The sequence below is a fragment of the Microtus ochrogaster genome, chromosome 17 (genome assembly GCF_000317375.1).
Source record: "Microtus ochrogaster isolate Prairie Vole_2 chromosome 17, MicOch1.0, whole genome shotgun sequence".
Lineage (NCBI taxonomy): Eukaryota > Metazoa > Chordata > Mammalia > Rodentia > Cricetidae > Microtus > Microtus ochrogaster.
In genome coordinates, this window is record NC_022019.1 from 13,598,958 (window position 1) to 13,612,817 (window position 13,860).

General features: G+C 44.8%; 1 protein-coding gene across 1 annotated transcript in view; it reads right to left on the reverse strand.

Annotated features, from left to right (window-relative positions):
- Positions 1-13,860, reverse strand: part of Kif13b (kinesin family member 13B) — a 150,105-nt gene that overhangs the window by 65,320 nt on the left and 70,925 nt on the right. The window contains exons 11-14 of the mRNA XM_013349264.2: positions 8,433-8,645; positions 7,018-7,128; positions 5,820-5,954; positions 683-813 (exon numbers count right to left, since the gene is read on the reverse strand). Of these exons, the coding sequence (XP_013204718.1) occupies positions 683-813; positions 5,820-5,954; positions 7,018-7,128; positions 8,433-8,645 (590 nt within the window). The remainder of the gene's footprint in view (positions 1-682; positions 814-5,819; positions 5,955-7,017; positions 7,129-8,432; positions 8,646-13,860) is intronic.

A 13,860-nucleotide genomic window follows, 5' to 3' on the forward strand; every position in this document is an offset into this window, starting at 1 on the left:
CCAGCCTGGTCTACAGAGCTAGTTCCAGGACAGGCTCCAAAGCCACAGAGAAACCCTGTCTCGGAAAAAAAAAAAAAGTGTAGCTAACAGGGAACTCCCCCAAGCAGACACTGGCAGAGCTTAGTCCTAAAAGTCAAATGGGAGTTGACAGCCAAAAGAACAGCAGGGTTTTATAAAAGGAGATAAATGGGGAATGCAGGGACTTCCTCCCCAAACCAGAGGACTGTGCCAGCTGAGCAGAAAATGGTTTCAATCAAGACAGAGTGAAGACGGCTGGAGAGACAGCTTAGTGGTTAAGAGCACATGCTGTTCTTCAGAGGACATGAGTCTGATTACCAGCACCCACGCAGGGGGCTCACAAGCATCTGTAACTCCAGCTTCAGGGAATCTGATGACTCTGACCTCCTTAATCACCTGCACCCATGTGTGTTTCCCCTGACACACATATACATATACATAATTGAGAAGTAAATACATATTTTTTTAAAAAATGAGGCATGTGAGTGAGGCCAGGGTGCCAGGAGTATGAGAGCATGAGAGATGCTAAGATTAAATAGAAAGGGCCTGACACATACCCAGGGTGTCTTAAGTGAGCTGAAAACAAGAGCAGGCCGATGTCCCTCATCCTCCCCCACTCCCTACCCCCGACCCAGTGTAATTCACACTAACTTAAGCATGTTACCTGGTGTTCTTCTGAGGGGTCAGCATGACCTGGCCTTCAGGCATGATGTCTATGATACAGTGCTCGGGAAGAATGCCCATCCCGCAGAGCTGGATGTCCTGGGAATTTGCTGACCCTATCAGTGTGTGCTCCTAAGAAAGAAGTAGAGTTCCCTATGAATTAAGATCAGTTCAGACAGCCCCTCAGGCACAAGATCTGAAAGCAAATGAATGGTGGCCCCTGACATTCATTCTATGACTTCTAGGTCTTTAAAAGAAGCAACGTCCCTCAGTTGTGGTCAAGCTCAAAATACAATCTTCTATTTATGTCTGTCTACATTTGTTATTTCTCTTACCATCTTGATTTTAAATATTTTATACCACTCTCAGAGCATAAGCCATATATCAACAGTATTTTACAATATTGTCTAAAAACTACAGTTACAGAGCTGGTAGGTAAAAGAAGAAGGGCTACAAGTTTGAGGTCAGCCCCAGCTGCACAGTGAGTTCAAGGACAGCCTTAGCTACCTAAGACTTTGTTTCAGGAAGAGAGAGGGAGGGAGGAAGATGGAGAGAGAGTGAACAAGAACTATGTGGTCTCAATCAAAATGAGACAACTACAAAAATAAACGCTGTTTAAAGACAGCATCTAGGGCCAGGAAAATGGCTCAGTAGGTAAGGGCACTTGAGGCGAAGCCTGAGAAACCAAGTTCAATCCCCAGAACCAACATGGTAGAAAGAGATCTGACTTCCACAAGTTTTCTGCTGACCTCCACATGTGTACCTCACTTCAGACACTTTCTTTTCATTTTTTTCTAAGGTATTTTTAAGTGTATGAGTGTTTTGCCTCATGTTATATCTGTGTACCATGGGCAGGCTATGCCTATGGAGACCAAAAGAGGATTTCAGATTCTGAGGGACTAGTTACAGACAGTTGTGAATGGGCATATGGGTGCTGGGAATTAAACCCAGGTCCTCTGAAAGAGCAGCCAGTGATCTTAACCACTAAGCCATCTCTCCAGCCCTTCTATCTCAGTGTTTAATATATTTTCAGAGCTAGAGCAGTGTCACTGTCACACTGCCCCAGGCTAATCCCTCACCTGACACTGACTGGGGCTTCTGGCCCACCGTACCAACTAGCATGGAAACTGTACAGATGGTATATCCTGATATCTCCCTCCTCTTGAGCCCCCATGACACCAGTAATTATTGAGTTACTGTTTTGCACATGCTGTTTTCCCCCTTGTTTTGACTGTAACCTATCCAAGGCTCCTGCAGCTGGTACAACCAACACAAGACAGAGTCTGCAGTGATCTGGTATCTGTAGACAGTGATTACAAGTCAACAGAAACAAGAGACACAAACTCAAAACAGGCAAAAGTAATCCAAGTTGTAGTCCTGGCTATTCTGGAACTCATTTTGTTGACCAGGCTGGCCTCAAATTCAGAGATCCACCCTTCTCTGCCTCCCAAGTGCTGGGATTAAAAGTGTGCACCAACACTGCCAAGCTAGAAATCCATCTTTTAAATAAATACTTTGCATATCAAATATGTGAGAAACACTGGATTCCTAGAGAAACAAGAAACTTTCAAATCCCAATTAGAATTTATAGTATAAAGGAAATCTCAAGTCTCTCACTTGAGGTTGCAATCTATTGTGATTTGGAAAATACACTAGGATCCAAACTCTAAATCCAAAAGGCTCAGTTCTGCAAACTCTTTACTGCTCAATGTTTAAGTCAACAGTATACTCCAAGCAACAGGGGGAAAAACAGATGAAGAAATTTCTCACAGGCTGTCTATCTCCTTGGTATACACAGGCCTATGATCCCAGCACTCAGAAGGCTGGGTCAGGACAACTGTTAAATTCAAGGTCAGTCTGAGACCCAGTCTCAGAAACATGCTCCACCCCACCCCATCCAAAAAATGATCTAATGAGTACCTAAAGCTGGGATGGGATGGCACATGGTGAGCAACTGAATGAACTAATAAGGGACTCCAAACAGTGACAGTAGAAGGTATATCAGAGTACAGATGGAGGGGCACACTCTGGAGGAGAAAATCTTATAACCTGGACACAGGATGGAACCCGAATCTGCAGATGATGTTGGGAGAGTCACCTAGAGAGATGAGGTCAGCACATCTGAAGTCACATCCATTCAAACTGACTTAGAAGTTGCAGGCTAAGAAAAAAAAAGTGCAGCCTCCAAATTCCCCCATCCCACATGGTAGCATTTTCTAAAGAGAGACCATTCTTGGACTGAGCTCACCCTTCTGAATGTGCCTTGTCATGAGGATGGTCTTGCCATCAGGCGAGCCTGGCACTGTCTCAGACTGGGCCCAGATGGAGCTGACCATTCTGGAAAAAAAAAACTGATCTCCTCAACACAAGGGACCAGAAATGTTCTGACCACTCTAAACACCCCTCTCCAAACAGCTGCTGCTGATTTACTAACTTTTTACTTAGAGAACAGACATCAATTGGGTTGCTTTTTTGTGGGTTGTTTTGTTTTTCTGCGTATCCTGTAATTTAGACAGTTATCACTTCTGAAGGAAAGGGAATTCCAAACTCTGAGACTCCAAAGGGGCAATGTGCCTAGGTCCTAGTCTACTGTGCATATTCCCGGAGTCCATGAGTGTCTGTAGACTGTTCTAACTCAGGATGCTAGGCTGGGAAAGAAAGCATGCCTTGCCTTGTAAGCATGAGGACTTAAGTTTGATTCCAGAACCGACTTACAAATGTCAGGCACACCTGCTATGACAGTCCTGAGGAGGGAGGAACAGGAGTGTTCCTGGGGCTCATCTGCCAAGCAATCTGGCCTAACTGGTGAACACCAGACCACTGAGAAACGCTGTCTCAAATTAGTAGGTGTCTTTCATGACCCAGGGTTGTCTCCGGATGTTCACATGCCTGCCCACACACATATCTGTATATACATGTACACACAAATACAGATATACAGCATATTTTAAAAAAGATGCTGCCAACACTGTTCAAAGTGTCATGAGAATTGTGATGACATACTATTTTTACTTTTCTATTTATTTTATACGTATGGGTACTTTGGCTGCAAGTATGTCTATGTGCCACTTGCATGCCTGGTACCCTTGGAAGCCAGAAGAAGGTACTAGATCCCCTAGAACTGGAATTACAGACAGTTGGATTTTTTCGGTTGGTTGGTTGGTTGGTTGGTTGGCTGGCTGGTTCTGTTTTGTTTGAGACAGATTCCATTGTGTAGCTCTGGTTATTCTGGAACTCGCTTTGTAGATAGGCTGGCCTTGAATTTAGAGATCCTCCTCTTGCCTCTGCCTCCAAAGCGTTGGGATTAAAGGTCTGAACGCCACAACACCCAGCTGGAGTTACAGACAGTTGTGAGCCACCATATTGGTGCTGGGAATCAAACCCAAGTCCTCTGGAAGAGCAGCCAGTGCTCTTAAACACTGCGCCTTCTCTTCAACCCAACACATTATTTTTAATAGGCAAAAATAGCATATGTGGGAGAAAGCAGAATAGGGAATGCAGTATAGTTGTATAGTGCTTCTGTCTGTAAAACTTACCCATAGAACCAGTCTTCACATGAATCCAGGAAGCTACCTAGAGGCACTCTCTTCCAGTGTATAAAGAACCAGAAAAGCCTTGACTCTGCACTAGATATGCATGCATTCATATAAGTATCAAAGACATTATTTAACTCACAGCATTGCCAAATACTATATAAGATACTTAGAGGGGGAAAGGTGGGGAGACTTATCAAAATGATAATAACGAAGCAATTATTTCAGTGCATCCTCAATGAAAAGTAAGAAAGAAGCTGTGCTGGTTGGATTTTTTTGTCAACTCTCACCTTGATACAACTAGAGTCCTTGGGAAAAGGAAACCGAAATTGAGAAAATGTCTCCATCAAATTTCCTGGGGATAAATCTATGGGGCATGTCCTTGATTAATAATTGATGCAAAAGGGCCCATGGCATGGACCACCATGGGCAGTGACACCTCTGATCAAGAGGTTCTGAGTGGTATAAGAAGGCACACTGATAAAGCCATGGGAGCAAGGCAGTAAGCAGTGTTCCTCCATGGTGTCTGCTTCAGGTTCCTGTCTGTAGTTCCTGCCCTGGTTTCCCATCATGATGGACTGTAAGCTGAAATAAACCCTTTCCTCATCAAGTTTCTCTGGTCCTTTTTTTTTTTTTTTTAATCACAGTAATAGAAAGCAAAAGGACACTAGCCAATGTGCATGTTCTTAGAAGGTAAATGACAACATTCTTTACAACTGTCTCCGACTTTATCAAAGCCAGCTCTCCTTCCCTTGCCACACTAGTCCATGTAATGATGGGAAGAACCTGGGCTATGTGCAATTAACTCAGGCTCTGGAACAGGTACGAGAAATGGGAGGCACTCCTCATATCTCACTGTGTCAAGCTCAAGGACTTTCCTGGCTTTCCCATCTTCTGAGATTTTCAGATTTCAATGTGTACTGTATTTTCCTTTCTATTTCATGTGCTGGTCCATCCGATGTCTAGGTGTCAATGTGTACTGTATTTTCCTTTCTATTCCATGTGCTGGTCCGCCCGATGTCTAGGTATCAATGTGTACTGTATTTTCCATGTGCTGATCCGCCCAATGTCTATGTGATCAGCTCTCCCTTTTGTTTGTTAATAGGTTGATAATTTAAACTTTTAAATTTTTCCTAAAAGTTATTGGAAACATCAATCTCCTATCGAGTGGCCCTAACTAAGAACTTTAACTATTTCCACTCTTTTTTTTTTTTTTTTTGGTTTTTCTAGACAGGGTTTCTCTGTGGTTTTGGAGCCTGTCCTGGAACTAGCTCTTGTAGACCAGGCTGGTCTCGAACTCACAGAGATCCACCTGCCTCTGCCTCCCGAGTGCTGGGATTAAAGGCGTGCACCACCACCGCCCGGCACTATTTCCACTCTTATTTAAGAAAATATTCCCTATAAATTATATTAAAGAATGGCAGGTACATTACTTAACTTACTAGAAATAATATCACGATATTCTTTTTATATAAGTAGTTTAATAACATCACTCAAAGACAGAAAATGGAAACTGGTCCCAAAACCCCAAGACTGTCCTATACTCCAAGTGATGAAATAAGGCCATGGGTGACACCGAGCGCTCCGAGAAGGCCATGCACTCACCTTTAAGTAGTACACCAGGAGTTCATTCAGAGCAGGGTCAGCATTCAGGTTAACCAGGAAGCACTTGTCATCGCCAACTTTGATTCCAGAAGTCTGAAGAGATATCCCGAGGCTCTCAAGCTGCTTCTGCCGCTCCTGCAAAGACACCAGGGAGGTGGTGATCCCCAGCCACAGAGGCAGCAAGACACAGAGGCTCTGACAGTATCAGAAGACCGTCCCACACCTTCACCATCCAGTGCAAGGAAAAATAAAGATGATCACGTGTTTCTCTTTTCAAATGTTAAAAGTTCCACTTCACCAGAACAAAGGTCAAACAGCCTGTAATGCTTGCGGGGCCCTTCAGCCTGGCCCATGCCCTCTCCTTCCATCTCAATTCACTCATTCTCCCACCTGGGCTACCATGAGCTACACGGAACTTAAGGTCTCCTCTCAAGTCACAGTCATCAGAGCCACTGACTAGGTCTACCACAGTGTAAAATAAAAGTATAAAAATAAGTTAAAGAGTTAAAAATTAGGGCTTGGCAAAAATAGGCATCTCTACCAACCCCCCGACTCCCACAAACACACACACAGGCTCAGGGCCATCAAGGAAGAAGAGACAGAAAGGCTGCAAGAGCCAGAGTTGGAAAGAAGCAAGGTCAAACAGTGTCTTCTGGTCAGAGCAGGGCCACTGCAGGCCTGAGCTCAATGCAGCCACGGAGCCTCCATAAAACCTGTCCACGATCACACCAGTCAACATTCCGGAATGGAGGGGGAAGGTGCTCATGAGTCCCCACCCTGAATTAGAGACAGTTGATGCTGCTGGGGGAGGAAAAGTCGGCTTTCTTTAAGGTATGGCACCTGTTAGGTCAATCCTGCCCCAGGGTGAATGGTCACATACCCATGAGTGTATGAACAATACAGCTGGGAGGAAGGAGTGGGCAGTGACTGCGGTCAAAGTACACGGTACACATGGATGAAATTCTCAGTAAACATGTAGCTCAGTAGTGGGGTCCTTGCTTAGCATGTGTGGGTCCTGAGTTCAATCTCCAGTACAAATAATAAATACTACAAAACTAATCATTTCTCACACAGAAACAAGCTAATGAAGCTATGAAATCTTTATCTTCAGACCAATTCTCTGAAGCGCAGGTGCATCAGTGTGCTAGATTTGCCACATCACCACCTGAGCACCATGCAAACTGCCCCCAGCACAAACCTGTGCAATCTCCTCGGTTTTCCTTAGTTTCTCCTCCCAGGTCACAGTCATTTCCTGGATGAGCTTCTCGGATTCTTCCAGACGGTCTTTCAGCTCTGGAGATTTCATTGCCTAAAAACAAAACGTTACTTTTTCAAATGTCTGTTTGGTGCCAGGAAAGAACCACCACCTGCCACTGAGCTCTCCACCTGCCTAAGCAGGGTGGTGGCCATCACAGACCACAACACCTATCCTGGGAGGACTATAGACCCAAGAATCAGCTATGGCGTACTCAGAAAGACAACCTAACTCTTCCCTTTCCCACAGCCTTCTGTGGGGTTCTCATTACATTTCAGGAGATAAATGTGCCAAGCTACCTATGGAGGGCTGATGATTATAATTGCGGTAAGTTGTACATCTAGACTCACGGGCATTGCTTCATCTCAGTCTCCTCCTACTGATGATTTCAGGAATGTACTCAAGGCTACACAAGTTACATGTGTGCATGCTGCAAACTGGACAGCATTAAAATAACACTTGATCTTAAGCCCAAAGGCAGAGAAGCAACAGGTAGTGTTATTAATAAAGGGAAGACAGGAACCACATCCCCAAGGTTCTTGAAGAACTATAAACTCAGGATAAAATTCAATAGGAACAAAAACAAACCAAAACCATGATCAAGGTAACTGATATGACCAAGTAGCCTCTTGATTTTCTACCATAAGAAGAGAAACAAGACAGGAGAGGGATGTGGGGCCAGCTCCAGAGACAAGTCCCTGGGACAGAAACCCTACCCAGAGCAGGAACCCGGAGTATGACATTTCATGCTAACCCAAGGAAAGCGCTCGCATCTAAGCAAGCACTGTGATTTTCAAAGCCTGTTACAGAGCCCAAGCATCAGCCGCCACAGAATGAACGGAGACACTGACCGCACAGAACACCTCCGAGCTCTGGCTGCTTCTGTCCTGAGACAGCTTACAATATTACTCGACAAACCTAGCTCACCCATAACAGAAAAGGGTGTGATATAAAGGTGAGGGTGCCTTCTGTTCTAACTGCAAGCTAACAGAATGAGAATAAAAAAAAGCCATCCAATTCCTTTTGCCTCAACTGTATGCCCAGTTTCTGCACAAAATTAAATCACTTACTTTGTCCCCACCCCCGCCTGTCTTTCTCCTCTTATTCTAGTCTGTCAGCTCCCTGGACAGAAATGGAACGCAGCACGCTTCCTGTTCCCCATATTCTCTTATCCAATCCTTTTCAACAGCCATAAACAACCCTAAACCTACTCTACTCACACTCCTCTTCCCACAGAGAATCCCAGAGTTCCTAGCAGAGTACTGCTCAGGGACAGAACAGAATCAGGGGAAGAAAGTTCACACTCCAGCTTGCCAGGGCCCCCAGTGACACAGAGTCTAACCGGCTGGGCCTCCTACCTCAGCCTTGGTCAACTGCTCACGGAGCTTCTCCACCTCTTCTCGGAGATCTCGGATGATCCGTGCATTAGGATCCTCGTTCACCACAGCATGGTTGACAATGTGCTTGGCTCGATCTGCATACCTCAGGGTTGAGAGGGTTTCATCATAGTTATCAGCGGCTGGGCTCACAGTGGCCACCATGGCGGTCTTGCTATTTCCCCCCAGACTGTCCTACCAGGAAGAACACAGTGAAGAGTCTTTTAAAGTCTGCAGAAGCCATCTCATGAGAAAGCTGAAATCTGAAAGACTAAAACAGCCCAAGGCCAAGCACACACAAGGAAAAACAGGGACTCACAGGTAGATCCTCATGGGGCTCAAGCCTGGGGCTGTCTCTTCTCTGCCAATTACTTCCTTTTCTTTTTGGGGGGCAGGGTGTAATGGTGGTGGCAGGGGGCAGGGTTTCTCTGTGTAGCCCTGGCTCTCCTGGAACTCACGCTGTAGACCAGGTTGGTCTCGAACTCAGAGATCCACTTGCCTCTGCTTCCCAAGTGCTGAACCTTAAAGGTGTGTGCCCCATGCCCAGCTCCACTTACTTAACAAACAAAAAAGAACCCCTAAACAACAACAAATCCTTTCATTTTTTTTTCAAGATAGAACAGGAAACCCCAACAGACTGCATTCATCTTTTTAAGTAAAAATTCACCCAAAGCTAGCGTGTCCCATTTAATAGGCAATGTGAGCAGACTTTGGTGGCTAGCCAACCTAGAGGAACTGGGTGTGCATGGTATCAGCTCCTTTGGGGACTTTGGTAGTGCTGTGGATGGAACCCTATGACTTCCTGAATGCAGGCTACGGCTGTGCCGCTGAGCCACACTCCCAGCTCCAAGGAAGCTCACCAACACCTTCCTCCACGGTTCCTCCTGTCCTGTAGGTACAAGTTCCCGGGAACCTTGTAAGGCTCTGAAACCTAAGGGACAATTATGGGCCTCTGAACCAAAAGCTGAGTTGCAGCAGCTTCATTTCTCCCTCTGCCAGCATTCTAGAAACTAGCACATGCTCTGCACAACAGCTTCCACAGCTCATTCAAAGATCCCAAGGAAGCTACTCATCCGAATGTCAGGTAGCTGGCTTCTAAGACAGGAGAACTACGCTAATTAGAACATTCAAAATAATGAGTTATGTAAATCGGTAGTAGAACACTTGCAGAGCGTGCATGCTCTGGGTTATATCTCAGGATTGAAAAGAAAGATAAAGAAAAACCCTCAAAAAATTTAAAATCAGCTGATCAGCTCCCACTCCACTGGCCATGCAAAGGAAACTGGAGGCCACTGCTCTGCTTCTCCACCTCCTAAGTCCTCACTAGTACAGACCTCTTCCCTTGTGTGTGGTCAGCATTAATAGACTGGCACCTAACTGGCAAAACACCAAAGGTAACAGAAGGGATGGCATGTAACTTTTGATATTAAATTAAAAGCAGGTGGTGCTTTCTGTCTAGGGCACTATCTCTTGCTCTCAGGAGGAGCTGCCATGAGGTAGGCTGGCCCCTAAGAAGAGACTCACGGCAGAGAAAAGGGAAGCAAGCCTTTGAGTTCTGCCTATCCGCATGGAAATGAGGAACCCCTCACCCAGGATCAGGCCTCCAGATGGCTACAGCCTTGACTCATACTTGGACTACAGCACACAGGCCCTAGCCCCAAGCACCGAAGACTGCCTGTGGAATCCTGAGATGGTCACTGCCTGTCCTGCTAGCTCGTTGGGTATAATTTGTTACAGGAGGGTGGATAACTGCAGGCATTATCACCATACCATGCAAGGCATGGAAGCATCATAAAAAAACTAAACCAGGCCAGCAGTGGTGCACTGGGGAGGCAGAGGCAGGCAGATCTCTGTGAGTTTGAGGCCAGCCTGGTCTACAGAGTGAGTTCCAGGAAGCCACGACTACATAGGGAAAAAAAAAAAAAACCTAACCATGATAATGCGCACTCGCAATCCCAGTGCTGGGTAGGTGGAGGAAAAGCAGATCCCTGGGACTTCCTGGTCAGCCTGCTCACTAGATGAGACCCAAGCCAGCGAGAGACCCCGTCTTGAAATAGGTGAAAACTAGGAAGATTGTTCAGGAGTTCCGAGTGTTTACTGCTCTCACAGAAAACCTGGGTTCAGTTCCCAGTACCTACAAGGTGGTTCACAACTGTCAATAACTCCAGTTTCAGGGGATTCTGATGTCTTCTGCTGGCTCCTACATGTCTGTGATGCATATAAACTCACATGGGCAAGCATTATATACATACAATAAAAATATTTTAAATGACTTTAAAGCTACACAGAATGTGGGGAACAACACCCAAGAGTCATCTAGCCTCCACATGCACACACGCATGCACATGGCCCTGCACATACATGAACACATAAAGATTCAATATTCCCTCTCAGAAGTGCAATCCCAATGAATGACAGTCTCAAAATCCAGAGAAACGTTCACTACATCACAAGAAGGCTGACTTTGGCCAATATTCATCTTCAGAAAACTCTTAATTCTGAAATACAGCTTTTCTAATTTTAATGCATATAAAATTTGTTAGAAATTTTTGTAGTTTTACACAGTTCTTTGCCTTTTTTGAATTCACTTAGTACCCCCACTCTACTAGTGAGAAAACAGGCTTGTTCTAAATGAAAACAGACAAAAACAAACAAGACACAACCATCAACAACCTGCCTAACAATTCAGAACCAGCAGACTGGGCAGCACTCTACCCCAGGTGTTTTCCTCCTTCAGTTCCAAACAGACCTCTCCTTCCTCCCACACAGCCACTTCAGGACTAAGGGCCGACACTGCTCCAAATTATTCTGTCCTGATATTAGAAACAAAATTAATTCCCAAGGCATCAACAGCTCAATCACAGACAGTATGTATGCTTACTCATCCATTACTGAAAACTTAGTTTTTCAAAGAAAGCAGAGATAATTATATTGAAGAAAATAAGTTCTCACTTATAGAAAGGCAGGAAATGTAACCAATCTGGACTTCCAGGAGTACAAGCCAGGACTGCTTGACTCTCTTTTCACTCCTAGACGCTGATGTCACATTGTCAATGCTCCAGGTTTGTCTGTCGAGTCCCATGCAAATTAATGACAGATGGGACAGAAAGTCTCAAGGGCTACAGTTCCACCCGCCAGCAATGCCACATATCCCACTTAGGACTACTGCAGTCTGCCCATGGACACGACAAGCATGGATGACAAATGGAACTGTAACCATAACCACCAGAAGAAAAAGCAAGCGGCCACTGTGTTTAGGCTGAGAAAAGGAAACTGGCACCCCAGGCTTGATTTACTAAATGACCATGGAGCAGCAAAATGCTCATATTGCCTTGAACGAAAAGGAAACTGTAACAAAAGAATGGGCAGGCATCCAAGAAAGAGTTTACAGTTTATTGTTTACTCTTTAAGCAAATCAGACCAGCTTTGTTTCAAATGTGGCAATGCAAATTAAATGGACACTAGAAAGAAATCTCATTTTAGAAGTCAGAATTTTTCTTTTCAAGTTGAAAGAGCACTGAAGCTGTCTAATCAAATTACTTCATTGTTCCGCTAAGAAGCTGAGTCCCAGAAAGGCTGAAATTCTCATGGAAGGTCAGAGTGCTAGTTCAGAGCAGAGCGGGGATTGCTTGCTCTTCCCTCTCATGAGCTTTGCCAGCTAATGGGAGAGGCAATGCTGTAGGAGAGTTAGATACAGGGTCTGACCACAAAGAGAGGGAAGAACCCAGAAGAGAAGACACTGCAGACCTCCAGGTGAACCAGCACTGGCAGGCACAAGAGAGAGAACCAGGAGAGATGGAAGTAACTACAGCGCAGGCCTTTAACCAAGGCACTCAGGAGACAGAGGCAAGTGGATCTCTCTGAGTTCAAGGCCAGTCTGGTCTACAGAGTAAGCTCCAAGCCAGCCAGAGCTACACAAAGAAACCCAATCTTGAAAAAAACAAAAAAAAAAAAAACCCAAAAACCCTAAAGTAAGAAAAGTTAAGACAGCTATCTGCACCAACTAGAATCTACCACACCGGAGAGCAGAAGACAAAAGCTAGGAGGAAAGGTCAGCTAGAGCCGGCCTTTGTAAGGCACTCAAGGAAGAACTTGACCTTGATTCTAGGGGACTGGAGGACAGTTACTGAAGAGACTTAAAGTTCTGGTGAATTCAGAAATTGTAGAGAGTGGGTTGGACAAAAAAGTCCAAAGGAAGTGGTTGTCAGCTAGGTGAGAGGTCTACATGACACCCACTACGAACTGACATTAAGAATAAAAGTGGGGGTTAGCTCTCACAGAGTGTGACCTGGGCACACGTTACCAGACGTGGGGTTAAGAGACCCACACATAGGAGATAAACATCAAGTGCGTAGCACAAATATTGTGTAAATGGCATTCAAACACAAACCAAACATGTGCATTTTGTCAAAGATAAGCAATTAGATGCGGGGGAGATAGCTCAGTCAGTAAAAGCTGTAACACCCAAACATAAGAGCCTGAGCGTGACCCAGCACCTACATAAAAAGACTGGTAATGGCAGCCAGAGGGGAGTCAGAGACAGGCACCTCTCTGGGGCACACTGGGCACTCAGATCCCAGTGACAGACCCTGGCTCAAAGGTCAAGGAGCATTGCTCCTGAGAATGACACCCAAGGCTGACCTCCGGCACACCTCTACACACATCCGTTTCCTTAAAAGCTGAGCCATTTCAAAAGGGTGCACACAGTGACACACTGCAGATTCCACTCAGAGATTTTTTTCCTTTAATTTGCATTTTTATTGTTTAATTTTTAATTTTTATTATATTGTTTTCCTATGGGCAAGATTGCAAGAACGAAGGATACAAGATACAGGATAGGGAGATGAGTGGAATTGTGGTGCATGATATGAAATTCACAAAGAATCAATAAAAAGTTTAAAAAAAAAAGTGGGGCTGGTGAGGTGACTCAGAGATCAAGAGCCTGTCTGCCCTTCCAGAGGATCTGAGTTCAATTCCCAGCAACCATATAGTGGTCACAACAGTATATAATGAGATCTGGTGCCCTCTTCTGGCCTGCAGGCATACATACAAGAGGAACAGTGAATACATAAAAAACAAATCTTTAAAAAAGGCAAAAAAATAAAAAAAAAAAAAAGTGAGCCATTTTTTAATAGACTCCAAGGAAGTCATTCAAGAGAAATCTGGCAGAGGGGTATGCAAATCTCACACCAACACTGAAAGGCAGGGCTTGGGGCGGACCATGAGTTAGAGGACAAGGCAGCAGCCTAATGCCCACTTACAAATGAACTGAAAATTCATGTGGGGTGGAAGGCAAACGACTACATCTCCGGGGTAAGTTTTTAAAGCCCTCCTTAGGTTCTTGGTGCAAAAGTCAAATATGAGATAAAAAAGATATTTCAAGTCTCTTTCGTTTTGTTTTGTTTTTTGA